Genomic DNA, 27,769 nt, shown 5'->3' with positions numbered 1-27,769 from the left:
ATTTCCGTCTTGTGCAGTGTTCTCCAACCCTTAGAACTTGCCACAAGTGAAGTCAGTTCAGACACTGCCAGCTTGAGTCAGGTCATTCCCCTCATCAGGCTTTTGCAGAAGCAGCTGGAGAAATTGAAGGAGGAGCTAAGACGGAGCGATTCCACAAAGTATGTGGGACTTGTGGATGGAGCCCTTCATTCGCTTTGCCAGGATTCTAGGGTGGTCAATCTGTTGAAATCAGAGAACTACATTTTGGCCTCTGTGCTCGATCCTAGGTTTAAAGCCTACGTTGTATCTCTCTTTCATGGAGACACAAGTCTGCAGAGGTTCAAAGACCTGCTGGTGAGAAAATTGTCAACTCAAGCGGAACATGACCTGTCAACAGCTCCCCCTTCATTTTCTCCTGCAACTGGGGCTGCGAGGAAAAGGATAAGGTTTCCTAGCCCACCTGCTGGCGGTGATGCAGGGCAGTCAGGAGCAAGTGCTGACATCTGCATCGGACTGAAGTACCTGCCAACGATTACGGACATGTCTACTGCCACTGCATATTATTCTAACACCATTGAAAGAATGATGGAGGATTATATGAGTGACAGCATCCAAGTAAGCATGTCAGACAGTCAGTACGTATACTGGCAGGAAAAAGAGGCAATTTGGATGCCCTTGCACATTTGGATGCCCTTATTTTACCTAAGTTGCCCCCCTCCAGTGTGTACTCCGAAAGAGTGTATAGTACAGCCGGTAACCTTGTCAGCGATCGGTGTAGGAGGTTACTTCCACAAAATGTGGAGAAGATGATGTTCATCAAAATGAATTATAAATTCCTTCGGGAAGACCTTTACCAGCAATTGCCTGGAGAAAGTACACAGGTATGTGATGGTGGATTCCAGTGGGGACGGATTAATACTCTGTGAGGAGGAGGATGTACACACTGAAAGGGGTGAGGAATCGGAGGATGAGGTTGACATCTTGCCTCTGCAGAGCCAGTTTGTGCAAGGAGAGATTGATTGCTTCTTTTTTGGTGGGGGCGCAAACAAACCAATCATTTCAGCCACAGTCATGTGGCAGACCCTGTCGCATGTCCTGTTTATACAACATAAGGGTGGGTGGGAGGGCCCAAGGACAATTCCATCTTGCACCTCTTTTTCTTCTTTGCATCATGTGATGTTTGGGGCCTAGTTTTTTTTTAAGTGCCATCCTGTCTGCCACTGCAGTGCCACTCCTAGATGGGCCAGGTGTTTGTGCCGCACACGTGTGACACTTAACTTAGTCATACAGCTACCACATTGCACCTCTTTTACTTTTTTGCATGATGTGCTGTTTGTGGCCTATTTTTTAAATCTGCCATCCTGTCTGCCACTGCAGTGCCACTCCTAGATGGGCGAGGTGTTTGTGCCACACACTTGTGTCGCTTAGCTTAGTCATCCAGCGACCTCGGTGCAACCTTTTGGCCTAAAAGCAATATTGTGAGGTGTGAGTTGTTCAGAATAAACTGGAAATTAGTGGAAATGAATGATATTGAGGTGAATAATACCTTAGGACCAAAATTGCCCCCAAATTCTGTGATTTTAGCTGTTTTTATGTTTTTTTCCCAAAATCATCCAGATCCAAAACCAAAACATGAAAAGGGTGGTTTTGGCAAAACCAATCCAAAACCAAAACACAAGCGGGGAATTAGAAACAAAACACAAAAAGTGCCCACCGCACATCTCTAATTTATATAGTGCCACAAGGTTTCTGCAGAATGTGGCAATAGTTGCAGAGTGTGTTAGGATCAAGTGTGGTTTTTTTATTTTTTTATTTGGGAATGTTTGAATGCAGACGGGGCAGTGTCTGATGTGATGGTGAGATTTAAGAGCTGGGCAAGATGGGAACAGGCATCTGGAGATGCAGATATACCCATTCAATGTGTTGCTGCGATGTGTGCGCATCACAGCATGCATCTCTCGGCATTCCTTGGTACATGCGTATGCACACACCTGCGATCCATTTACTTGAATGGGAGTCCCGCGGGTACGAATAATCGCAGTCTCATGCAGTATAAAATTGCAGCAATGCGAAGGCATTGTGGTAACAAATACAGCAAAGCTGCGAGTGGATACCTCTGTAGGTAGTAAGGGAGGAGATAGGGTCAAGTGGGGTGGTGGAAAGTGGGACATGACTTTATCTCTGGTTACAGATGGTTATGGAAGATGTCTGGGAAAGGAGGGGGTGCGGTTCTGAGGGTTTGGTGGAATATGAATGGAATCAATTTTAGATGTGAAGTAGGTGGCAAAGTGAAGGGCAGAATAAGTGGGGGGCAGAGGAGGGAGTGGTAAGAGACTACAGAGTTTTGATGACTGGAATGAGATAAGGTTTTTGAAATACAACTGCTTAGAGAGGGAAAGGACTGCACTGTAGGTTGAAAGCATAAACTTGAAATGAAGGAAATCTCCATAGGAGCGCTGTTTCCACCACTGTTGCCTGGTTGTATTCGTAAGCACTTTGCAGGTATCTTGTGCATTTGGAGTGCCATGTGTGGATCTGCGAGGGTGAGTTTCTAATCACCGGAGCAACAGAGTCAAGAGCAGAAGTAAGAGAGACATTGTAGAGGGAAATGACTTGTTCATGGCAGGGAGAGAGATAATGAGGGAGAGAAGTGAGTTGATCAAGGAGGATAGGGATACAGTGTCAATAGCCTTAAGATTTAGTTTATACCCTTTTAACATTGCCAAAATAACCTGGTATATTGCCGTGTTGCCCCGGGTGGAGGTGCGATGTGAAAGGGCCTTTAATACCGGGTTGAGCAACCAGGTATTAAAGGAAGGTTTTACACCGGTTATTCCAGTGTTAGGTGCGATGTGAATGGTTTACCCAGGTCAATGTGATCCGGGTCCCATTCACACTATGGAGGAGGCGGCACATGCACACCCCCACCCTCTATGACGTCAGCATCGCCTCTGCCCTCAATGGCAAACCAACCCAGCATATTGCAGAGTCAGGTTGCCAGTCTGAAATGGTGGGTAGCACCCAGGAAGGACCTGTGTACAATTCCCAGATGCGACCTGCGTTTGCGATGTGAAAGCGGTATTAGTGATGGTAACCTTGGAAAGCAGAGGTGGAGAATGTGTAAGTGATAAGTTAAAAGAGATAAGTTTATGGTCAGAGAGGGGTAATAGGAATATTAGTGTAATCAAAGATATAGCAATGGTGAGTGAAGATCCGATCAAGTGAGTCACAGAGGATGTAGGTGCATTGATAGGGATATTGAAGTCACCTAAGATAAGGGAGGGAAGGTCTGTAGAGAGGAAGTAGGGGAGCTGGGAAGCAGATCTGAACAGAATTCTATTCCAAATTTGCCATGGAACCAAGGCTTTGGGAATTGCAGATAAGTACAAGTACAGTTCAAACCACATTCTCTGCCTTGCAGTGTCAGGGTAACATGCAGTGTAGTAGTTGGAATTTGATTCTATGCCACCAAATCTTACTTGCTTCAAATAAAAATGACACAGTAACTAATTTTCCTGAATCTGAAGGGTTGTTCAGGAGAGAATCTTTGACTATGTTAATATATTAAAGTGTGTGTTTGGGGGGTATAGAAATTGCCTTTCAAGGTCTTTTCCACACTGCCTAACCTCAGAGGCTTTCAGTACTGTTGATTATTATCAATAACACAATGTTTTAAATATCATAGCAATAACAAAGGACTCATTGTCTCCTGCTGCAAGTATGTTTTTGCAGAAAGTAATGCAATTTCAATGTTGGCAGCTTGGCACAAAATAATTAACTCTGCCATATCAAATATATTTAATTTATCAACATGCACTAGTCTGTTTATATATTAACAGATACAGGCAATTTTCTAATGGAGTCTGATGCTTTTGTCATGTAATACAGTAATTGTAATAATTTTTCTTGATGGTGAAAAACAGCTCATTATGAGTTTTGTCATTGCATATTCACCTTTCATATTCCTCTTTGTAATTCTGCTAATGGTCCTTATAGTAGCAGCCTTGAGTAATGATTGCCAAAAGATGAGCGTTTCCTAATAATAATTTATTGGTGAGATTGGACAAGTGTTCTGAGATAGGGGATAATGCAAGGTAAACCTGTACTGCCGTATCTTGAATATACCATATTGTATTGTAGGTAAATTCTTTACATCTTGAAGGCTTTCTTTCTATAATGGAGCGAGTGAACTTAGTTACTATATGCTGAGATGCCAATCCAATACAATGCCCCTCATAAAGTGTTGATATTTTGAGAATATGTTTGCATTACTATAACTGGAATCGCATTGACACTATTTCTATTAACACATATGTTTTAGTATAGGAACATTATTTTTACCATGATCAGTTATGATCATTCCAATGTCTATATTTTTGTGACATGGAATTACTAAAGAATTGCTTCTTTTTTTGACAGTTATTTTTATAACACATTAAAAAACATTTTTATTTCAAGTTTTCCATAGACGGCGATTAGGCAAAATAAGGTTTAGATTGATAAGAAGCTTGCAATAACCAAGGCAGCACATTATAAGAGAGTGGAACAGGAGCTTGGCGGCATTTTGTCTGAGTAAAGTATGTACTTTAGAGCTTTTGCGCAAGTGGCAGTGACATGCCTTAGAGACCGTCTTGATGCGAACATTAAAATAAAAAGTGGTGATACTAAGACAGCAGTCCTGGAAAGCTGGTAGAATGATGGTGCCCTTGATGGGTAAATTAAATGTAAGATATGTGTCAAAGATAAGAGAGGGTAGATTAGCAGTTGTTTGGGGGGGTTTTCTGTATAAATTTAAATGATTTTGATATTTCCACAAGCAGATGATTAAGTGGCTAGCTAATACAGGGAGTGAGTAAAAAGAGTAGAGAGGTAAATCTAGGTTTCTTCTGCGTAAAAGTGATACTAGAGTCAAGCGAGGATGCACATTTAGCAGAGAGGTGGTGAGCTGGGTATGCAGAGAAACCGCAGTCCTAAGGGTGCTCCAACATAGTGAGGATGAGATTTATTACAGGAGTAGTGGTAGAAAATAATATGACACAATAGAGGGTTTCAAAATTAATAATGGTAACAGGAGACTGGTGTAGGATAAATGAACTACAAGGGAGGAGTGCTGGTTTTAGGAAATTAATTAGATAGGAAGGTAGTGGTGACTATATACACGGTTGAGTCACATTATAATGACTACCAGGCTCTAATAGCCAGAGTACCCGCTTTGGAACCCTATACGCAGCAGGGTTAGCTGAACTGTTGTTTAAGATAAGTCCGGTAGCCGTTAGATTCATTATGATTGTGAGCTGCTCCACTGTAGTGTGTTGGTCAGCCTTCATTCACCTTTCACATCGGTGGCACGTGGTGCTCAGCATTTTTTACCTCGGTTATTTGCAATAGTGTCATTTGTCAAGTCACAATACACCTTTAACACAGCAACACGCGAACAGTTCCAAAACTGTGCTGCTTCAGAAATATTGCCACCCTTGGACCGAAAGCCGGTAATCATCGCTTTTAGTAACTCTGATAAATCGCCCCTTTTACCCATGACAGCAACAGTTGATATATATGCAGATGGCCTATCGCACACCTTATATACCCACCAAGCCAGCACAAGACACGTGACGCACTTCATCTGCTACGCGCTGCTGACGTCAGATGTAGGAGGTGGCCATAATAATGGGACTTGACCATGCATATGTATGTTACGACATTTGTCAGATGTTCTCTAATGCTGGCATTGTCAGGCAAATATTGTCAGAAAAATATCAAGAATTATTGCATTTCTTAGATTCACCTACTGTTCTATAACACACAGAGAGAGAAAGACAGACAGAGAGAGAGACAGAGAGAAAATCTAAAGTTTCAATTCCGTTAGACCAAAAATGAATTTGGACAACTTACATAAAGGGAAGCTACCAACAAAATCAAATGTATTACATCATGTATTGGGTGAAACTGTGATCTGAGAGAGACTGTTAGGGAGAAAAAGGTGAGGACAAAGGGTTTTCTTATAGAGGTAAATGTTAGGAAAGAAATGCATATGTTCTGTAGAATGAGGTAGGTATAAGTCAAGAGAGGGTTTCTGAAGAATGAGAATAATGATTGCATTTTTTAAGGCCGAGAGGAAAATACCTATACAGAGGCATATTTGTAATGATTTGGTCAAGGTGGGGAACAATATAGTGAAGTGACTGCATAGTGGGTCAGAAGAGATTGAGTCAAGTGGACAGGTTCAGAGGTCAGAGGATGGAAGGCGTGAAGCAACTTTATCTTCAATTATTGGACTAGGTTGCAGGTAGGTGCAAGCCATGATGTAGGTCAAATAAAATGCTCTTTTTATAGAGTTTGGCCATGTTATACAGGCAACATTTAGCCCAACTTCATTTTCATTGTTTATGCAGCTGCAAAAGTGAAGTGAAATTGATTAACTATTAATGTGGTATTTAATCTTTGCCTACTTTTATCTGCAGTAAACATGAAAACGGCCACAGCAGTCTTCTTTTGAATTTAGAGTGTATTAAACTAATGTTTCAGTGCCAACAAAAGCTTTCATCAGGGTACCTACACACCAGGCTAGCGTTGCAAGATGTTATATCCATTGCAACCCCTCCATCCTACAGATTTGTCCACCTACATCTAGCCTCCCTGCTTGTTAAAAAGCGCTTCCAGTAACACCATGCCGTGTTGTCATGGCCGTAACTGGGGGGAGGAGTCCGTTTCTGGTGCTGCACTGCTCCGGCTACCTCCCGCTGTGGCCACAGAGAAGAAAGATCAGAGAGAGGGTTATGGCGGCCGGGAGTGAACCTATGTGCACCCAAAAAAATAAAAGAAGGTGTGTGCTGGCAGCATTACTGCTGCAATAGCTAAATCTGCCAGCTGCATTGAGATAAAGGTAGGAGGTGGGGGAGCAGTGGCGTAAGTTTGTCCCAGATGCTCGGAGGCAAGATAAATATCGGTGCCCCCCCATATATAAACAAATATACACTGCTCAAAAAAATAAAGGGAACACTAAAATAACACATCCTAGATCTGAATGAATGAAATATTCTTATTAAATACTTTGTTCTTTACATAGTTGAATGTGCTCACAACAAAATCACACAAAAATTATCAATGGAAATCAAATTTATTAACCCATGGAGGTCTGGATTTGGAGTCACACTCAAAATTAAAGTGGAAAAACACACTACAGGCTGATCCAACTTTGATGTAATGTCCTTAAAACAAGTCAAAATGAGGCTCAGTAGTGTGTGTGGCCTCCAAGTGCCTGTATGACCTCCCTACAACGCCCGGGCATGCTCCTGATGAGGTGGCGGATGGTCTCCTGAGGGATCTCCTCCCAGACCTGGACTAAAGCATCCGCCAACTCCTGGACAGTCTGTGGTGCAACGTGGCGTTGGTGGATGGAGCGAGACATGATGTCCCAGATGTGCTCAATTGGATTCAGGTCTGGGGAACGGGCGGGCCAGTCTATAGCATCAATGCCTTCGTCTTGCAGGAACTGCTGACACACTCCAGCCACATGAGGTCTAGCATTGTCTTGCATTAGGAGGAACCCAGGGCCAACCGCACCAGCATATGGTCTCACAAGGGGTCTGAGGATCTCATCTCGGTACCTAATGGCAGCCAGGCTACCTCTGGCGAGCACATGGAGGGCTGTGCGGCCCCCCAAAGAAATGCCAACCCACACCATTACTGACCCACTGCCAAACCGGTCATGCTGGAGGATGTTGCAGGCAGCAGAACGTTCTGCTTGGCGTCTCCAGACTCTGTCACGTCTGTCACATGTGCTCAGTGAGAACCTGCTTTCATCTGTGAAGAGCACAGGGCACCAGTGTCGAATTTGACAATCTTGGTATTCTCTGGCAAATGCCAAACGTCCTGCACGGTGTTGAGCTGTAAGCACAACCCCCACCTGTGGACGTCGGGCCCTCATACCACCCTCATGGAGTCTGTTTCTGATCGTTTGAGTAGACACATGCACATTTGTGGCTTGCTGGAGGTCATTTTGCAGGGCTCTGGCAGTGCTCCTCCTGTTCCTCCTTGCACAAAGGCGGAGGTAGGGGTCCTGCTGCTGGGTTGTTGCCCTCCTATGGCCTCCTCCACGTCTCCTGATGTACTGGCCTGTCTCCTGGTAGCGCCTCCATGCTCTGGACACTACGCTGACAGACACAGCAACCTTCTTGCCACAGCTCGTATTGATGTGCCATCCTGGATGAGCTGCACTACCTGAGCCACTTGTGTGGGTTGTAGACTCCGTCTCATGCTACCATTAGAGTGAAAGCACCGCCAGCTTTCAAAAGTGACCAAAACATCAGCCAGAAAGCATAGGAGCTGAGAAGTGGTCTGTGGTCACCACCTGCAGAACAACTCCTTTATTAGGGGTGTCTTGCTAATTGCCTATCATTTCCACCTGTTGTCTATTCCATTTGCACAACAGCATGTGAAATTGATTGTCAATCAGTGTTGCTTCCTAAGTGGACAGTTTGATTTCACAGAAGTGTGATTGACTTGGCGTTACATTGTGTTGTTTAAGTGTTCCCTTTATTTTTTTGAGCAGTGTGTGTATATATATATATATATATATATATATATGGAAAAAAGCCGGCTCTCGTTCACAAACATAAAGTAAATGCCTGGTTGCCCTCCTAAAATACGTATTGCAACGTATAGAAATAGCAGGTGGAAGGCGGCACTCCAAGGTCTTAGAAATCACTGAAAAAGATAGGTGCTGAACACCATAAGCTGCAGTAACGTTCAGTTTATTAACTAAACTTTCGTCAGACCAAAAGAACCATAAAACAAATCATACCTTTATAGAAGAACACCCAGTGCCTCCATCAGCGTGTGTCTCGTGCAGGGAGCCCGTCCGGTGACGTCACAGTCCTGCGACGTGCGCCTCACAGCGCTGCACCCGGTCCGGCTGTAGCTATGGAAACCAAACAAACGTGACTAACAGAAAAAGCCTAGTCCCCGGGTGAGAAATCAGATGTACACAGAAGCTCAAAGTGTGGATCATTCCTGTAGCCGGCTAAAAGTAAAAGAGCCGAAAGATACATAAAAAGCTGTGTGCCTGACCGACACTGTGGCAAAAATGCTAATGAATGGAATGCTGGCATGACAGGAATGCTGCGCTAACTGAGCAGAGAAGAAAATAATGTCAGCGAGGTCATAGACAATGAGTTAACATGTGTCAGATAATTTAACCCCTAGTGCATACTGAGACAGATCCCAGGGTAAAATGAAAATCATGCAAGAACAGGAGGTAAGAGCGTATCACTGATATAAACCACAAAATGAAATAACAGTTTACAAGAAACAATTCAAGTTAAGCTGTTCATTCAAGCCCATCGGGGCAATGGTATTGAGGTTATGGATCCAAGTAGATTCCAGTTGAAGCAACTTGCGCCCCCTGTCCCCTCCCCTGATATTGGGGGGGGACCTGATCGATGATTTTGTAACGTAAAGTCGCCAAACTGTGATTGTGTGATTTAAAGTGTCGAGCAACCGGCTGTTCAGTGTCGGTACCCTCCAAGGCCTGTCGGATTGAAAGTCTGTGATTGGCCATTCTTTCTTTAAAAGTACAAATAGTCTTGCCTATATAAAAGAGGCCGCAGGGGCAACGTATATAATATATTACGTACTGACTAGAACATGTTAGTACGTGTCGTATGGGAATACGTTTGCCGGACTGAGGATGAGTAAAGGAGGGACCTGTTTCCAAATAGCTGCATGTGATGCAGCCTGTGCACCGGTAACAGCCTGTTTTTTTGGTAAGAAAATGAGTCTTGATGGATGTAGACTGTCCAGTGACGTCGTTCTTTACCAAGTTTTTTAGACTTCTACCTCTGGTGAAGCTGGGTAAGATTTTCAGATTTTTGAAACTCCTGAGATCTGGATCCAGTGTGACGATGGGCCATAATTGTTTGGCTTCATGCATATTAAATTGACTCTGATGATGATATTGCTGTACAAAGGGCACTTTGTCGGAAATGGCACCTTTTTTGGTTGCTACATTAAGTAGCTGATCCCTAGGGATCGCCAGTGCCTTTTGCTTGGATTTGAAAAGATCTGTGTAGTTGTATCCTCTTTCTTGAAACAATGAAATCATGCCATCAATAGCTTGAGAAGCTTTTTGGTAGGTGTCAGAGATGCGACAGACCCGCAGGAACTGTGAGAACGGTAAGCCTTTAATACAGGCTGGTGGATGTTGACTAGATGCATGTAAATAAGTATTCCGATCAGTGGTTTTTCTGTACAGGTTAGTATGAAGACTGCCTGCTTCCAATGTAACCTGAACATCTAAAAAATTAACCTTTTCAGAACTGATCGAAAAGGTGAATTTTATGTTGTCATCCTTGGTATTAATACATTCAATGGCTTTTGTAAGGGCTTCTGCGGAACCACGCCAGATCAGGAACAAATCATCTATGTATCTGGTGATCCATATAATGCCTTGTGAAAAGGGGCCATCTGAAAGAAGGAGTTGTTGTTCCTTGGCGAACATGAAGGCGTTGGCAAAGGTGGGGGCCACGCAAGATCCCATTGCGGACCCCCGTAGCTGCAGGAACCATTTCCCGTCAAAAAGAAAATAGTTGCGTTTGAGTGTCAATTCGAGAAGCGTAATGAAAAAGGCAATATCAGGACCGGTATATTCTGAATCATTGAGTAATAAATTCCTTGTGGCATCCAGACCCTCCTCGTGAGGGATGTTAGTATATAGGGAGATGACATCTAGCGTACAAATGATGCAATCTGAAGGAAGAGTTTTGAATTGCTGTAATTTCTGTAAAAAGGTAGTCGTGTCCTTTAAATACATCGGTTGCTTTTGCACAATGGGCTGGAGATAAATGTCGAGATATTGTGAAATTTTGTAGTACAATGAATCCCTGGCCGCAATGATGGTCCTGCCTGGGGGTTTGGTAACACTTTTATGTAATTTGGGGATGGTATATAGTACCGGCGCTATAGGGTATGCTTGTTGTAAACTCTTGCAAGTAGTATCAGAAATAATCTGATTGTGATAAGCATTCATCAGAATGTTGTCCAGTTCCTGTTTGTACTGTGCTGTGGGATCTGTGGGTAGATGGCAGTAAACAGAAGAATCAGCCAGTTGAGAATAAACTTCGGACTTGTAGTCCTTCAAATTCAGAACTACAACCCCCCGCCCTTGTCCGCCGGACGGATAACTATGTCGGTATATGTCTGTAAATTATGAAGCGCTAGTCTTTCTTCCTTAGTGATGTTCTGTCAGATCCGTGAAGGTTGTCTAGCATGGATCAATGTTTTTTGATCTAGCGTCTTAGTAAAACATTTGATAGAGATGTTACTTGAGGGGGGATCAAACTTAGATTTAGATTTGATCTTGTGAGGAACATCTGTGATCGAGGCTGAAATGGACGGAGCTACTTTGTCAAAATGTTCTTTGATACGTAATCTGCGTGCAAATCTATAGGAATCAACCTTCCACTGCATTTCGTTGAACTTGCCCGTAGGCACAAATGAAAGTCCTTTGTTCAAAACGGCGAGTTCACCGTGTGTGAGAATCCGATCTGAAAGGTTGAAGACAGTATTTATTTCTTTGTCTTTGATGTTTTTTGGTACTCCCTCCTCCACTGGCCTCCGCGCCTCGTGCGGCTGTTTTTGGGGGGCCGCGCTGTGCGCGGGTGCGTATCCCTAAAGGGGGTTTACCTGTGCTGGTAGATGCTGTTTCATCAGTTTCGTAAGAAGTACCTTCACCACTGGAAGAATCCGTTTCAAAAGGACGTCTATTTCTTTGCCTTTCCCTGAATCTGGTATTCCGTGGTGAAGGTACTTCTTACGAAACTGATGAAACAGCATCTACCAGCACAGGTAAACCCCCTTTAGGGATACGCACCCGCGCACAGCGCGGCCCCCCAAAAAAACAGCCACACAAGGCGCGGCGGCCAGTGGAGGAGGGAGTAACAAAAAAACATCAAAGACAAAGAAATAAATACTGTCTTCAACCTTTCAGATCGGATTCTCACACACGGTGAACTCGCCGTTTTGAACAAAGGACTTTCATTTGTGCCTACGGGCAAGTTCAACGAAATGCAGTGGAAGGTTGATTCCTGTAGATTTGCACGCAGATTACGTATCAAAGAACATTTTGACAAAGTAGCTCCGTCCATTTCAGCCTCGATCACAGATGTTCCTCACAAGATCAAATCTAAATCTAAGTTTGATCCCCCCTCAAGTAACATCTCTATCAAATGTTTTACTAAGACGCTAGATCAAAAAACATTGATCAATGCTAGACAACCTTCACGGATCCGACAGAACATCACTAAGGAAAAAAGACTAGCGCTTCATAATTTACAGACATATACCGACATAGTTATCCGTCCGGCGGACAAGGGCGGGGGGGTTGTAGTTCTGAATTTAAAGGACTACAAGTTCGAAGTTTATTCTCAACTGGCTGATTCTTCTGTTTACTGTCATTTACCCACAGATCCCACAGCACAGTACAAACAGGAACTGGACAACATTCTGATGAATGCTTATCACAATCAGATTATTTCTGATACTACTTGCAAGAGTTTACAACAAGCATACCCTATAGCGCCGGTACTATATACCATCCCCAAATTACATAAAAGTGTTACCAAACCCCCAGGCAGGACCATCATTGCGGCCAGGGATTCATTATACTACAAAATTTCACAATATCTCGACATTTATCTCCAGCCCATTGTGCAAAAGCAACCGATGTATTTAAAGGACACGACTACCTTTTTACAGAAATTACAGCAATTCAAAACTCTTCCTTCAGATTGCATCATTTGTACGCTAGATGTCATCTCCCTATATACTAACATCCCTCACGAGGAGGGTCTGGATGCCACAAGGAATTTATTACTCAATGATTCAGAATATACCGGTCCTGATATTGCCTTTTTCATTACGCTTCTCGAATTGACACTCAAACGCAACTATTTTCTTTTTGACGGGAAATGGTTCCTGCAGCTACGGGGGTGCGCAATGGGATCTTGCGTGGCCCCCACCTTTGCCAACGCCTTCATGTTCGCCAAGGAACAACAACTCCTTCTTTCAGATGGCCCCTTTTCACAAGGCATTATATGGATCACCAGATACATAGATGATTTGTTCCTGATCTGGCGTGGTTCCGCAGAAGCCCTTACAAAAGCCATTGAATGTATTAATACCAAGGATGACAACATAAAATTCACCTTTTCGATCAGTTCTGAAAAGGTTAATTTTTTAGATGTTCAGGTTACATTGGAAGCAGGCAGTCTTCATACTAACCTGTACAGAAAAACCACTGATCGGAATACTTATTTACATGCATCTAGTCAACATCCACCAGCCTGTATTAAAGGCTTACCGTTCTCACAGTTCCTGCGGGTCTGTCGCATCTCTGACACCTACCAAAAAGCTTCTCAAGCTATTGATGGCATGATTTCATTGTTTCAAGAAAGAGGATACAACTACACAGATCTTCTCAAATCCAAGCAATAGGCACTGGCGATCCCTAGGGATCGGCTACTTAATGTAGCAAACAAAAAAGGTGCCATTTCCGACAAAGTGCCCTTTGTACAGCAATATCATCATCAGAGTCAATTTAATATGCATGAAGCCAAACAATTATGGCCCATCGTCACACTGGATCCAGATCTCAGGAGTTTAAAAAATCTGAAAATCTTACCCAGCTTCACCAGAGGTAGAGTCTAAAAAACTTTTTGGTAAAGAACAACGTCACTGGACAGTCTACATCCATCAAGACTCATTTTCTTACCAAAAAACCAGGCTGTTACCGGTGCACAGGCTGCATCACATGCAGCTATTTGGAAACAGGTCCCTCCTTTACTCATCCTCAGTCCGGCAAACGTATTCCCATACGACACGTACTAACATGTTCTAGTCAGTACGTAATATATTATATACGTTGCCCCTGCGGCCTCTTTTATATAGGCAAGACTATTTGTACTTTTAAAGAAAGAATGGCCAATCACAGACTTTCAATCCGACAGGCCTTGGAGGGTACCGACACTGAACAGCCGGTTGCTCGACACTTTAAATCACACAATCACAGTTTGGCGACTTTACGTTACAAAATCATCGATCAGGTCCCCCCCAATATCAGGGGAGGGGACAGGGGGCGCAAGTTGCTTCAACTGGAATCTACTTGGATCCATAACCTCAATACCATTGCCCCGATGGGCTTGAATGAACAGCTTAACTTGAATTGTTTCTTGTAAACTGTTATTTCATTTTGTGGTTTATATCAGTGATAAGCTCTTACCTCCTGTTCTTGCATGATTTTCATTTTACCCTGGGATCTGTCTCAGTATGCACTAGGGGTTAAATTATCTGACACATGTTAACTCATTGTCTATGACCTCGCTGACATTATTTTCTTCTCTGCTCAGTTAGCGCAGCATTCCTGTCATGCCAGCATTCCATTCATTAGCATTTTTGCCACAGTGTCGGTCAGGCACACAGCTTTTTATGTATCTTTCGGCTCTTTTACTTTTAGCCGGCTACAGGAATGATCCACACTTTGAGCTTCTGTGTACATCTGATTTCTCACCCGGGGACTAGGCTTTTTCTGTTAGTCACGTTTGTTTGGTTTCCATAGCTACAGCCGGACCGGGTGCAGCGCTGTGAGGCGCACGTCGCAGGACTGTGACGTCACCGGACGGGCTCCCTGCACGAGACACACGCTGATGGAGGCACTGGGTGTTCTTCTATAAAGGTATGATTTGTTTTATGGTTCTTTTGGTCTGACGAAAGTTTGGTTAATAAACTGAAACGTTACTGCAGCTTATGGTGTTCAGCACCTATCTTTTTCAGTGATTTCTAAGACCTTGGAGTGCCGCCTTCCACCTGCTATATATATATATATATAGAGGTGGAGAGGCACCCATATTTATCTTGACAAATATATATATATATATATATCCCACCATTCTTCGCAGGCATAATGGCGTATGCTTGAAGAAAATTCCAAAGGACAGCTCTTGCGGTAAGAGCTGTTCTTTGGCTACGATAGGATTTCCTGGAGTCCTATGTGTGTGTCACAACTGAGGGCCTGAGCTGACGGGAGGCAGCCTCAGTTGTAGGGGCTGAGATGTACCGGAACCTGGGAGGTTGTATCAGACCCCTGGACATGTAAGTAACATGAATAATAACTGCCCGAAGGCGTGACCACGACAACTTGGATAAAAGTCAATGATGTTTATTATGACAACTCCGCAACACAGCAGCAGTAAAAGAAAACGTAAAAGTCAGCAAAGAATAAATACAGTTCCTGGGTACTACAGGATGGCAGGAGCCACAGGGCACTGGTAGTGTGAGATAGTTCTTATGATCTTCTAGATGGAAAGTCCTTACCAGGCCCGACTGTAGCAATGGAGATAACCCAGGATTGTGCCAGCTGGTGTTCCAGGAAAAGCTGGGTTGCTGAAGATAAAACAGCTGCTGTGGATACTGGCTGGAACCAGACTGTTGTTAGCACGGAGTGGATACTGGCTGGAACCAGTTAAATAATAAATGAACTTGGGAGCGATGAAATATGAACTGAAATGTAGAACTTGAGAGCGGAGAAATAATAATACCGGTGGAGAGTGGTAAAGTGTAGAAAGGACACCGGCCCTTTAAGGGAAGCTGTACTCTACTGGAAGCTGAGCTGGAAGCAGGTAAAGTTGTAGCTGGAAACAGATGAATCCACAATGGATTGGAGAGTCAGGCTACACCGCAGGTGGAATGCTGGTGCGGGTCTCTATGGTGGAAGTCTTGAGACAGGAGCTGGAACCTGGAAGACAATCACAGGAGAGAGACAAACAGGAACTAGGTTTGACAACCAAAGCACTGACGCCTTCCTTGCTCAGGCACAGTGTATTTATACCTGCAGCAAGGAAGGGATTGGCTAGGCAATTATGCAGATTATCAATACTGAGAACAGATTGGTGGAAATGATCAGCTGACAGAATCCAAGATGGCTGCGCCCATGCAGACACTTGGAGGGAAGTTTGGTTTGTAATCCATGTGGTAATGAAAACAGTAATGGCGGCGCCGGCCACCGGAGACAGGAGGCGCCAGGCTGACAGATGCACATCCAACCACGCGGACACAGCGGAGGCCGCGGCTGACGTAATCGCCACTCAGATACTCTGCATGCAGAAGTTCAGGGACGGCGGCGGAGGCCGCGGGAGACGCCATGCCAGGTGTAATATGGCGTTTACTGTGACAGCGTCCCAGAGTGACAGGAGAGGATACAGGAATGTACACATCAGGATAACAGATGGAATCCGGTCCTGGAGCGCTGAGCCAGCCTTAGGAGGCATCTGATGGGTAAGAAATGGCGTCCAGATACCCGGATCGTGACAGCACCCCCCCCTTTAGGAGTGGCCCCAGGACACTTCTTTGGCTTTTGAGGAAACTTGGAATGGAATCTCCGGACCAAGGCAGGAGCATGGACATCAGAAGCATTGGTCCATGAACGTTCCTCAGGACCATAACCTTTCCAGTCAATAAGATATTGAAGTTGACCGTAACGGTGACGTGAGTCCAGGATCTTGGCCACTTCATACTCAACGCCTCGTTGAGTTTGGACTTTCGGAGTTGGAGGAAGTGAGGAATGAAACCGATTCAAGATCAGCGGTTTCAACAGGGAAACATGGAATGTCCTGGGTATTTTTAAGAAGGGAGGCAACTGGAGTCTGTAAGCAACAGGATTGATGACTTGTTCAATCTTGAAAGGACCGATATAGCGAGGTGCAAACTTCATACTGGGAACTCTTAACCTCAAATTCTTCGTGGATAACCATACCCGATCACCCACCTTGAGAGCAGGAACTGCTCGACGCTTCTTATTCGCAAACTTCTTGTACCTGAACGATGCCTTGAGCAGAGCTGATCGTACGCTCTTCCAGATATTGGCAAACTGATGCAAGGTGATATCCACTGCGGGAACAGAAGTTGCTGGAAGCGGTTGGAACTCAGGGACTTTAGGGTGGAATCCAAAGTTAGTGAAGAATGGTGTTGAAGCAGATGAAGAATGATACTGGTTGTTATGACAGAACTCGGCCCAGGGAAGTAATTGAACCCAGTCATCTTGAGAGGAGGACACATAGATGCGGAGGAAGGCCTCCAAGTCCTGATTCACCCTCTCGGTTTGACCATTGGTCTGAGGATGGTAAGCCGTGGAAAACTTTAGCTTGACTTGGAGGACTTGACATAAACTTCGCCAGAATTTGGCTGTGAATTGAACTCCTCGATCTGAGATAATTTCTTCAGGAAGACCGTGGAGTCGGAAGATCTCTTGTATGAATACTTGAGCCAACTTGGAAGCTGACGGAAGACCGGTGAGAGGAATGAAGTGTGCCATCTTGGTGAACCGGTCAACTACCACCCAGATGGTATTGAACTTGTTGCACATGGGTAAGTCTGTAATGAAATCCATCGACAAGTGAGTCCATGGTCGACGGGGAACGGATAGTGGAACCAGTTGCCCCGCAGGCGACTGGCGGGATACTTTATGTTGGGCACACTTTGGGCAAGATGCAATAAACTCCAAGACGTCCTTTTTCAGAGTTGTCCACCAATAGGACCTAGAGATAAACTCCAGGGTTTTTTGGATACCTGTATGTCCGGCAAAACGGGAAGCATGGGCCCAATGCATGAGCTTCTTCCTTAGCATCGGCTTCACAAAACTTTTCCCTGATGGGGGCGTAGAGTCCATCCCTACCGTGGAGAATGCCAACGGATTTATAATAGGATGCTTGTCTGAAGACTCTGACTCATTTTCTTGCTCCCATGAGCGGGAAAGGGCATCGGCCTTGCGATTCTGAGAGCCCGGACAGAACTGGAGTTTAAAGTCGAACCTGGAAAAGAAAAGTGCCCATCTGGCCTGACGAGGGTTGAGACATTGTGCGCCCTTCAGGTATAAAAGGTTCTTGTGGTCTGTATGTATGGTGATTGAATGAGAAGCTCCCTCCAACAGATACCTCCACTCTTCTAGAGCGAGCTTGATGGCTAGCAACTCCTGGTCGCCAATGGCATAGTTGCGCTCAGCTGGGGAGAACTTCCGGGAGAAGAAACTGCAAGGGTGTAAATGGCCATCTTTAGCCCTCTGAGATAACACCGCTCCTACTCCAACGGAGGAGGCATCCACCTCTAAGATGAAAGGAGAGTCGATGTCAGGCTGTTTCAGAACAGGCGCAGAGATGAACCTTTGTTTTAAAAGATGAAATGCTTGCATGGCTTCTTCAGACCACTTGGACGGGTTAGCACCCTTCTTAGTAAAAGCAGTAATAGGCGCCACAATGGTGGAAAAGTCTCGTATAAACTTTCGGTAATAGTTGGCGAACCCTAAGAACCTCTGGACCCCTTTGAGGGTTAAGGGTACCGGCCAATTTTGGATTGCTTGTAGTTTCTCAGGATCCATCTCTAGTCCGGAACCGGACACAATGTACCCTAGAAACGGAATGGACTTGACTTCAAAGACGCATTTTTCTAATTTGCAATAGAGATGATTGACACGGAGACGGGACAGAACCTCTTTAACCCAAAAACGATGTTCCTCTAAATCGTTGGCAAAAATGAGGATATCGTCTAGATAGACCACGACATGACGGTATAGAATGTCTCTGAAGATCTCATTGACAAAATGCTGGAAGACAGCTGGAGCATTGCTCAATCCGAAGGGCATGACGAGGTACTCATAATGTCCGTCACGGGTGTTAAAGGCGGTCTTCCACTCGTCACCCTCACGGATCCGGATGAGATTGTATGCACCTCGCAAGTCCAGCTTTGTAAAGATGGTAGCTCCGCTAACTCTGTCAAAGAGCTCAGTAATCAGGGGTAAAGGATAACGGTTCTTGATGGTAATGTCGTTCAAACCTCTGTAGTCGATGCACGGCCGCAGACCACCATCTTTCTTTTTTACAAAAAAGAAGCCTGCGCCGGCTGGAGAAGAAGAAGGTCGAATGAACCCCTTTGCTAGGTTCTCTTTAATATATTCCTCCATAGAATGAGTCTCAGGCAGAGACAACGGATAAGTTCGGCCTCGAGGTGGAACCTTCCCTGGAACGAGATCAATCGGACAGTCCCATTCTCTATGAGGAGGAAGGATATCAGCAGAAGCTTTACTGAACACATCCGTGAAATCTTGATATGGAGGAGGTGGAACATCAGACGACCTGGGGGAGGAAGAACAGACAGGCAATACTTTAAACAAACATGTCTCAGCACAGGAGGAACCCCATGCCAGGATTTGCGTAGTCGTCCAATCAATTGTAGGATTGTGAAGACGGAGCCATGGAAGGCCCAGGACCACAGGATGTGTGGCTCTTGGAATCACTAAAAAGAAATAAGTTCGGAATGAAGAACTCCCACTCTCAGACGAACTGGTAGAGTCCTTAAAGAAATAACTGCATCAAAAATTTTGCTGCCATCCACGGCAGTTAAAGAAATGGACGAAGGAAGTCTCTCGGTGGGTAGGGACCACCGTTTAACATAGGCTTCGGTAATAAAGTTCCCAGCCGCTCCGGAATCAAGGAGGGCAATGACGTTCCGATAACGTTGAGCAACTTGAAGCGAGACTGGGAGATTACAATCTTGAGGAGATGGAGAGGAGATCATTACTCCTAGCCGGCCCTCTCCTTGGCGAACTAGGATTTGGAGTTTCCCGGACGTTTGGGACAGGCATTAATGGTGTGAGACGGAGCTGCACAATAGAGACAGAGAAACTCGGAGAGACGTCTTCGGCGCTCAGCAGGAGTTAAACGGGAACGGCAAGTTGCATGGGCTCATCTTTAGATGGTGACAGTTGACGAGGAGGAGGAGCAGAAGATTTTGGAGCAGATGATCTTCCACGCTCAGTTGTTCTCTCTCTGAAACGTAAATCAACTTTCGTGCAGAGTGAGATTAGCTCATCTAACTTAGAAGGTAAGTCTCTGGTTGCTAACTCATCTTTAATACGCTCAGATAAGCCATGCCAGAATGCAGCATACAGGGCCTCGTCGTTCCATGCCAGTTCGGATGCCAGGATCTGGAACTGTATCAGATATTGTCCTACAGTACGTGACCCCTGGCGTAAACGGAGAATCTCGGATGAAGCTGAGGTTACCCGGCCTGGCTCGTCGAAGATGCGCCTGAATGTTGACACGAAGGCAGTGTAGGAAGATAGCAGGGTGTCGGACCTCTCCCATAACGGTGATGCCCAATCAAGGGCTGAGCCACTGAGAAGAGAAATAATGTAGGCAATTTTTGTACGGTCACTGGGAAAATTGCCAGGTTGTAGCTCAAACTGAATCTCACACTGGTTGAGAAATCCCCTGCAGAATCTTGGAGATCCGTCAAATTTTGCTGGCGTTGGAAGATGAAGACGTGGAGCAGAAGTGGGTAAGGTGGGTGGGGTTATAGCTGGAGTCACTGTGGTTGACGCACCAGACGCGCCTGATCCACGGAGAGTTGTCTGAATCCCATCCAGCCGAGTAGAGAGATCCTGGAGACTGCGGATGATGTGGCCCTGTGCAGCCTCCTGATGTTCTAGTCGGGCTGCCAGTTCTTGCATCGGCCTGGCCGCTTGATCCTGGTCTCCGGCTGGATTCATTAGGTCAGTGCTTACTGTCACAACTGAGGGCCTGAGCTGACGGGAGGCAGCCTCAGTTGTAGGGGCTGAGATGTACCGGAACCTGGGAGGTTGTATCAGACCCCTGGACATGTAAGTAACATGAATAATAACTGCCCGAAGGCGTGACCACGACAACTTGGATAAAAGTCAATGATGTTTATTATGACAACTCCGCAACACAGCAGCAGTAAAAGAAAACGTAAAAGTCAGCAAAGAATAAATACAGTTCCTGGGTACTACAGGATGGCAGGAGCCACAGGGCACTGGTAGAGTGAGATAGTTCTTATGATCTTCTAGATGGAAAGTCCTTACCAGGCCCGACTGTAGCAATGGAGATAACCCAGGATTGTGCCAGCTGGTGTTCCAGGAAAAGCTGGGTTGCTGAAGATAAAACAGCTGCTGTGGATACTGGCTGGAACCAGACTGTTGTTAGCACGGAGTGGATACTGGCTGGAACCAGTTAAATAATAAATGAACTTGGGAGCGATGAAATATGAACTGAAATGTAGAACTTGAGAGCGGAGAAATAATAATACCGGTGGAGAGTGGTAAAGTGTAGAAAGGACACCGGCCCTTTAAGGGAAGCTGTACTCTGCTGGAAGCTGAGCTGGAAGCAGGTAAAGTTGTAGCTGGAAACAGATGAATCCACAATGGATTGGAGAGTCAGGCTACAACGCAGGTGGAATGCTGGTGCGGGTCTCTATGGTGGAAGTCTTGAGACAGGAGCTGGAACCTGGAAGACAATCACAGGAGAGAGACAAACAGGAACTAGGTTTGACAACCAAAGCACTGACGCCTTCCTTGCTCAGGCACAGTGTATTTATACCTGCAGCAAGGAAGGGATTGGCTAGGCAATTATGCAGATTATCAATACTGAGAACAGATTGGTGGAAATGATCAGCTGACAGAATCCAAGATGGCTGCGCCCATGCAGACACTTGGAGGGAAGTTTGGTTTGTAATCCATGTGGTAATGAAAACAGTAATGGCGGCGCCGGCCACCGGAGACAGGAGGCGCCAGGCTGACAGATGCACATCCAACCACGCGGAGGCCGCGGCTGACGTAATCGCCACTCAGATACTCTGCATGCAGAAGTTCAGGGACGGCGGCGGAGGCCGCGGGAGACGCCATGCCAGGTGTAATATGGCGTTTACTGTGACAGCGTCCCAGAGTGACAGGAGAGGATACAGGAATGTACACATCAGGATAACAGATGGAATCCGGTCCTGGAGCGCTGAGCCAGCCTTAGGAGGCATCTGATGGGTAAGAAATGGCGTCCAGATACCCGGATCGTGACAGTGTGCATGCGTGGGCAGACACGTGCCACTGCCACTCAGTGGGGAAACGCGGGAGAAGCCCATAGACTCCATCTTAGCCAAGGGAGGGGGGGGAGGCAGGCGGAGGCAATGGAGGTCAGACTCGGGGAAGGGGTGCAGACCAGAGTGGAGGACAGGATGAGGCAGAATGGGGGTCATTGGTGACTAGTGTGTATGTATATATATATATATATATATACATATATATATATATATCTCACAGTATATCACAAATTATACTTACTAGAATATAGCAGTGCACTCAGAGAGGGAGAACGGGAGCATACCTCTTATATAGGCACATACAGAACACAGACACCTCGTTCCTAATCTTCTACCTTCTACTCCTCCTCCTCTGCACTAGTGAAAGAAGGCTCTGCTCTCCCCGCAGAGCGCCAGCCATAATAGGGAATCCGAGGTGAGCGCTGTAGCTGTACCAGCTGTTCTTATCATAACAGTGCCTCGCACGTCCGTCCCCCGTCCCTCCTGCAGCAGCAGAAGCTCCTCTCCCAACTTTCACAACCACTGCAGTCGCGCACAAGTGCCATGCCTTCCTGGAGGTGAGTGCTGGAGGGACCGCATCACAGTCTGCGGCCGGCGGGCTTACTGTACAGGAATGAGTCAGTTTGACTCATTGCTGCCATCACATAACTGGAGACAATGGAGGCGAGGTGCACCCTTTAAAGCATGAGCCCGGCGGCAGCCGACTCCGTTGCCTCCCAGAGTTCTGCCTCTGTAGGGGAGTGAATCAGAGTAGCTGCCAGTGTGTCCACCTACCCTGCACTGTAAATAAATTCTGATGTTAAAGAAAATGGAAGTGCACATGTATTTATAAAGATGTGTACATTACTGTACAAAAAAACAATTTTAAATGTACTATTTTTAATACATACCTATAAATAAATTTGCTGTCCCCCATTCATTCTATCTATCTATCTATCTATCTATCTATCTATCTATCTATCTATCTATCTATCTATCTATCTATCTATCTCTATCTATCTATCTATCTATCTATCTATCTATCTATCTATCTATCTATCTATCTATCTATCTATCTATCTATCTATCTATCTACACTCAGGGTCAGAAAAGGCCATCTTTCATGGTTAAAAAAAAATGTCTGAAAGGGTAGAGTCTATAATTGTGGTGGTGTTTTTTTTTAATTTATTGAATGTTTTATTTAATTGTATTTATTTATTTTTATGGTTTATATTTTTATTTTCATTTTATTTGTATTTATTTGCTTATTTATTTATTTATTTTTTGGGGGGAGGGGGTGCCCTGAAATACTGCTTTGCCCCGGGTGACAGGGATCCTAGTTTCGGCCCTGGTGTTGTGACTAGGTATCGCCAAGCTTCTTCTTTGTAAAACAATGGGGGTCATTCCGAGTTGTTCGCTCGCAAGTGAATTTTAGCAGATTTGCTCATGCTAAGCCGCCGCCTACTGGGAGTGAATCTTAGCATCTTAAAATTGCGAACGATGTATTCGCTATATTGCGATTACACACCTCGTAGCAGTTTCTGAGTAGCTTCAGACTTACTCGGCATCTGCGATCATTTCACTGCTTGTCGTTCCTGGTTTGACGTCACAAACACACCCTGCGTTCGCCCAGACACTCCCCCGTTTCTCCAGCCACTCCTGCGTTTTTTCCGGAAACGGTAGCGTTTTTTCCCACACGCCCATAAAACGGCCTGTTTCCGCCCAGTAACACCCATTTCCTGTCAATCACATTACGATCGCCAGAACGATGAAAATGCCGTGAGTAAAATTCCTAAGTGCATAGCAAATTTACTTGGCGCAGTCGCAGTGCGGACATTGCGCATGCGCATTAAGCGGAAAATCGCTGCGATGCGAAGATTTTTACCGAGCGAACAACTCGGAATGACCCCCAATGTGAATAGGATGCACAAGCAGCTTTTGCTGATTAAAATATGTTGTGTCATACCGCTGCTCTGTCTGCATAGGAAATGCTACGCTACAGTATTTTCCTAGAGAACACTGTAAAGCACCATTCTGTATGCAGATACAGCCGGGGTCGTATACAGAATATTTGCATGCTGCATATCATTTTAATCAGCATAGTCAGCTTGTGCATTTTATGTGCCTATCAGTGTGAGTAAGACACATTTTTGGCAAAAAAAAGACACCCGATGCTAAAGAAGTTACACTGGACCTGTCAACTCACTCACCCACACATCTCCCACTGCATGGCGTATTGAAGCAAGATGTATGAGGACACATCTGCATGATATTTTTTCTCATTTGTGATAATTATTAACAGTTTCTTATATTGCACAGCAAATTCCATTGCGTGTTACAACTGGACACCATGATAAGACAAAACTGGGTAATAACAAACAGTCATAGAGGTAGGAGGCCCTGCTCGCAAGCTTACTATCTAATGCAGTTTTTTCCCTGTTGAGTTCCTTGTGATTTATTGTTTTCACATTAATTGTTGATAAATCACGGTAAAAGAAAAAAAATATTGCAATATTTAATTAAAAATACATTATTTGTCCATTGTGATTTCTCCCACCCTTTCCAGATTCTGGAGTTAAAAGGAGTTCTAAGAACTATGTATTTTTTCCCATCAAATTAATATCCAATGTAAAAAATCTAAGGTTTACAACATTTGAAACAGAAATGGTGCATACTGTATGTAGTTTAGTACCTGGTATAAGACTACTACAGGAGGTAGGACAGTTTTTTTTTTCTCATGAATTCTTTATATTTGCACAAGCTCCAATTTCCATAAGTGTTTATCAGTTACTTCACTGTTATCATTAAACTGCAATATTATGCTTCTCTTTTTACAATCCACTACAGTTGTGTATTATTTTATCTTAATAATAGAAAGCATACAGCACCAGTCACCAAAGAAAATTGTATTCTAATATATATATATTTTTTATGTTTACAAACTTAGGCAAATATGCTATGCGGGATCTGGTGCACCGTCTTCCTGGGGGCAACAACTGCAACAACTTAACTAGCAAGACTATGTCTGATGACACTGTTACTGCTATCTGCTGCACACTTCATGAAGTCATAACTAAGAACATGGAGAATGCTAAAGCCCTACGAGATGCCGGAGGCATCGAAAAACTAGTTGGCATTTCAAAGAGCAAAGGAGACAAGTATGCAAAACTACAGTATAATGTGACACTTTTATCAGAGTCTTACATTTGTAATTCAGCACATAATTAATTTGGTGGCAGCTCTACACATTATGCATAAATTACTGCAGGTTGATATCAGTGGTCAACAACAACAAAAAAAAGATTGTTTTGTTTCCTTAAGTTTTTTATTTTTTATTAATTTTATCTGATGAGTTCAAAATAACCATTAAAGTATATTTGCTAAAGTACAATATATATTCACTCTATCATATACAGGTAGAGTATCCCTTATCCAAAATTGTAAATCCCTCATTTTGGGGTCCCCTACTGAGATAATGACATATGTATTATATATATTATCTTAAAAAAAAAAAAAAAAAAAAAAATATATATATATATATATATATATATATAATATTTATGTCATTATCTCAGTAGGGGACCCAAAAATGTGGGGATTTAGAATTTTGGATAAGGGATACTCAATCTGTAACAGGAAAGGAAAAAGGAGCAAGTAAAGAAAATCCAAACATATGTTTTATAATAATGTTTGTATCAAAATGAAGTTAGATTATGTAAAAAAAAATTATAGTATATTATAGCAATATGTGTTCGTTTTTACAAAAGTTGATAGTGTTTGGCTCACATTTGTCTAGAAATATCACTGTTCCAGACTTTGACCGTTGACCACACACTTTAACTATTGACCAGTGTGTAGATCTGTATGGGTAGTTCCTCTCCCATGGGGTCTTCCTCTGCAAGCCATATTATTACCTAAAATCAAGTTTTTGAAAGCTCGGAGAAAAGAGACATTTGAAAGTCGGAGCAGTTGATGAGTCAGATGGTAATCCAGAAGAGGTAATAATGGATAGTTCACAGGAAAACAGACACCAAACTACTTTGGAATATTCAGGATATACCTCAGTAGACTTTGGCTTATGGCGACCATTATTTAACCTTTTAGAATATACCCACTGGAACATCTCTACACAACAAGAACTTGGGAACAAAAAGACAAGTTAGAAAAAATAAATAAATAAATGATACTATAAATTGGCAGATAAGTCAGATCTGAGACTGGTCTCAAGAGTCACAAATATAGAAACAGTACTATAGCAAAAGTTAGAACAAGACATGGAGAGGATTGAAGGTGGTGCCAAAAACAGAGCTTGGGGGCAAGAAGCAGGTTTAGGCCACAGTGAGATAGCAATACCTATGATTACGTAATAAGTAAAAATTAAACAAAACAATGGAGCAAACATTAATTTACAGGTTCAATGAGTTTATCCTTAATGTAGCAATTAGTCCCAGAATTAATCACTAGAAATTATATTTCATGTACTTTGTATGTATAAAACACTTGTATTCTACTGACCTAGGTGTATTCAGTATGTAAAGTTATCTTATGAAATTTATCTAAATGGCTGACATAGTGGGACCTGTATGTGACCTGTTTGCATGGCTGCAGAAGGGGTCAAGGAAGTGAGATAACAATCTCAGACTAGTCATAAAAGATTGTGTGTTTAAAGTATCTGCTTCGAACCCATTTACCCAGACATCCTTTTAAAAACCAGTTCAAATAATGTATACATCTCAAATAGGTTATGGAGGTGTCCCAAGATTCATTGGTTCACCTCTAAAAAATGCTGTGTCAATTTGTGAGTACAGTAACTCATCAATACACTTTGGTACCGAGTTAACCTAAAGGTATGTGCCCGGGAGCAGCTGCTGGCTGGGTGGAGTTGGTAAATGACTCAGAAAACTAGTAGAATGTGTCCATTACCTAAATGAGAGTCTGCCTTATTTGGAATGCAGCAAAAAATTCTCACATGAGTACTAGTCTATTTTATAAATGATCAAATCTGTTTTATTTTCCTGTTATTGTTATAAGATTAACTATTGTAGTGTGTCCTTCTAAACTTTTAGCAACTTTTTATTTGAGCACTGGGTTGTTCTCAGATTTTAAAAAATCATACATTTTTCTCTTACGTCCTAGAGGATGCTGGGGACTCCATAAGGACCATGGAGTATAGACGGGCTCCGCAGGAGATAGGGCACCTAAAAAGAACTTTGACTATGGGTGTGCACTGGCTCCTCCCTCTATGCCCCTCCTACAGACCTCAGTTAGATCTTGTGCCCAGAGGAGAATGGGTGCACTGCAGAGAGCCCTCCAGAGTTTTCTGTTGAAGAAGAATTTTGTAAGGTTTTTTATTTTCAGGGAGTCCTGTTGGCAACAGGCTCCCTGCATCGTGGGACCGAGGAGAGAGAAGCAGAGCTAGCTTGTCAAGTTGGGCACTGCTTCTAAGGCTACTGGACACCATTAGCTCCAGAGGGAGTCGGAACACAGGTCTCACCTGGGGTTCATCCCAGAGCTGCGCCGCCGTCCTCCTCACAGATGCCGAAGATAAAAGCCGGATGAGAAGGCAGAAGACATCTTAGGCGGCAGAAGACATCAGATCTTCATGAGGTAAGGCGCGCAGCGGTAAGCTGCGCGCCATTGCTCCCAGTTACACACACACAGAGCAGCACTGAAGAGTGCAGGGCGCAGGTAGGGGGGGGGGGGGGGGGCTTGACAGCAATAAACCTCACATTTGGGCAAATGCAGATTGATTAGGCTGCGGAGGCAGTAAATCTATGATCCCCCGCCATTTTTATTGAAAAATCACTGGGACCGAAGCCCGCCGTCGGGTGGGCGGGGCTTGATCCTCAGCACTAACCAGCGCCATTTTCTCCACAGAAGC

The 27,769-nt window shown here is 44.1% G+C and overlaps 1 protein-coding gene across 6 annotated transcripts in view; it reads left to right on the top strand.

Moving 5' to 3' along the window:
- Positions 1 to 27,769, top strand: part of CTNND2 (catenin delta 2) — a 1,915,824-nt gene that overhangs the window by 1,579,647 nt on the left and 308,408 nt on the right. For all 6 annotated transcript variants that reach the window (XM_063922708.1, XM_063922704.1, XM_063922707.1 and 3 more), the window contains one exon: positions 24,836 to 25,046. In XM_063922708.1, the coding sequence (XP_063778778.1) occupies positions 24,836 to 25,046 (211 nt within the window). The remainder of the gene's footprint in view (positions 1 to 24,835; positions 25,047 to 27,769) is intronic.

This window comes from Pseudophryne corroboree, chromosome 5, assembly GCF_028390025.1.
Source record: "Pseudophryne corroboree isolate aPseCor3 chromosome 5, aPseCor3.hap2, whole genome shotgun sequence".
Lineage (NCBI taxonomy): Eukaryota > Metazoa > Chordata > Amphibia > Anura > Myobatrachidae > Pseudophryne > Pseudophryne corroboree.
This window is presented reverse-complemented; position numbering and strand designations above follow the sequence as displayed.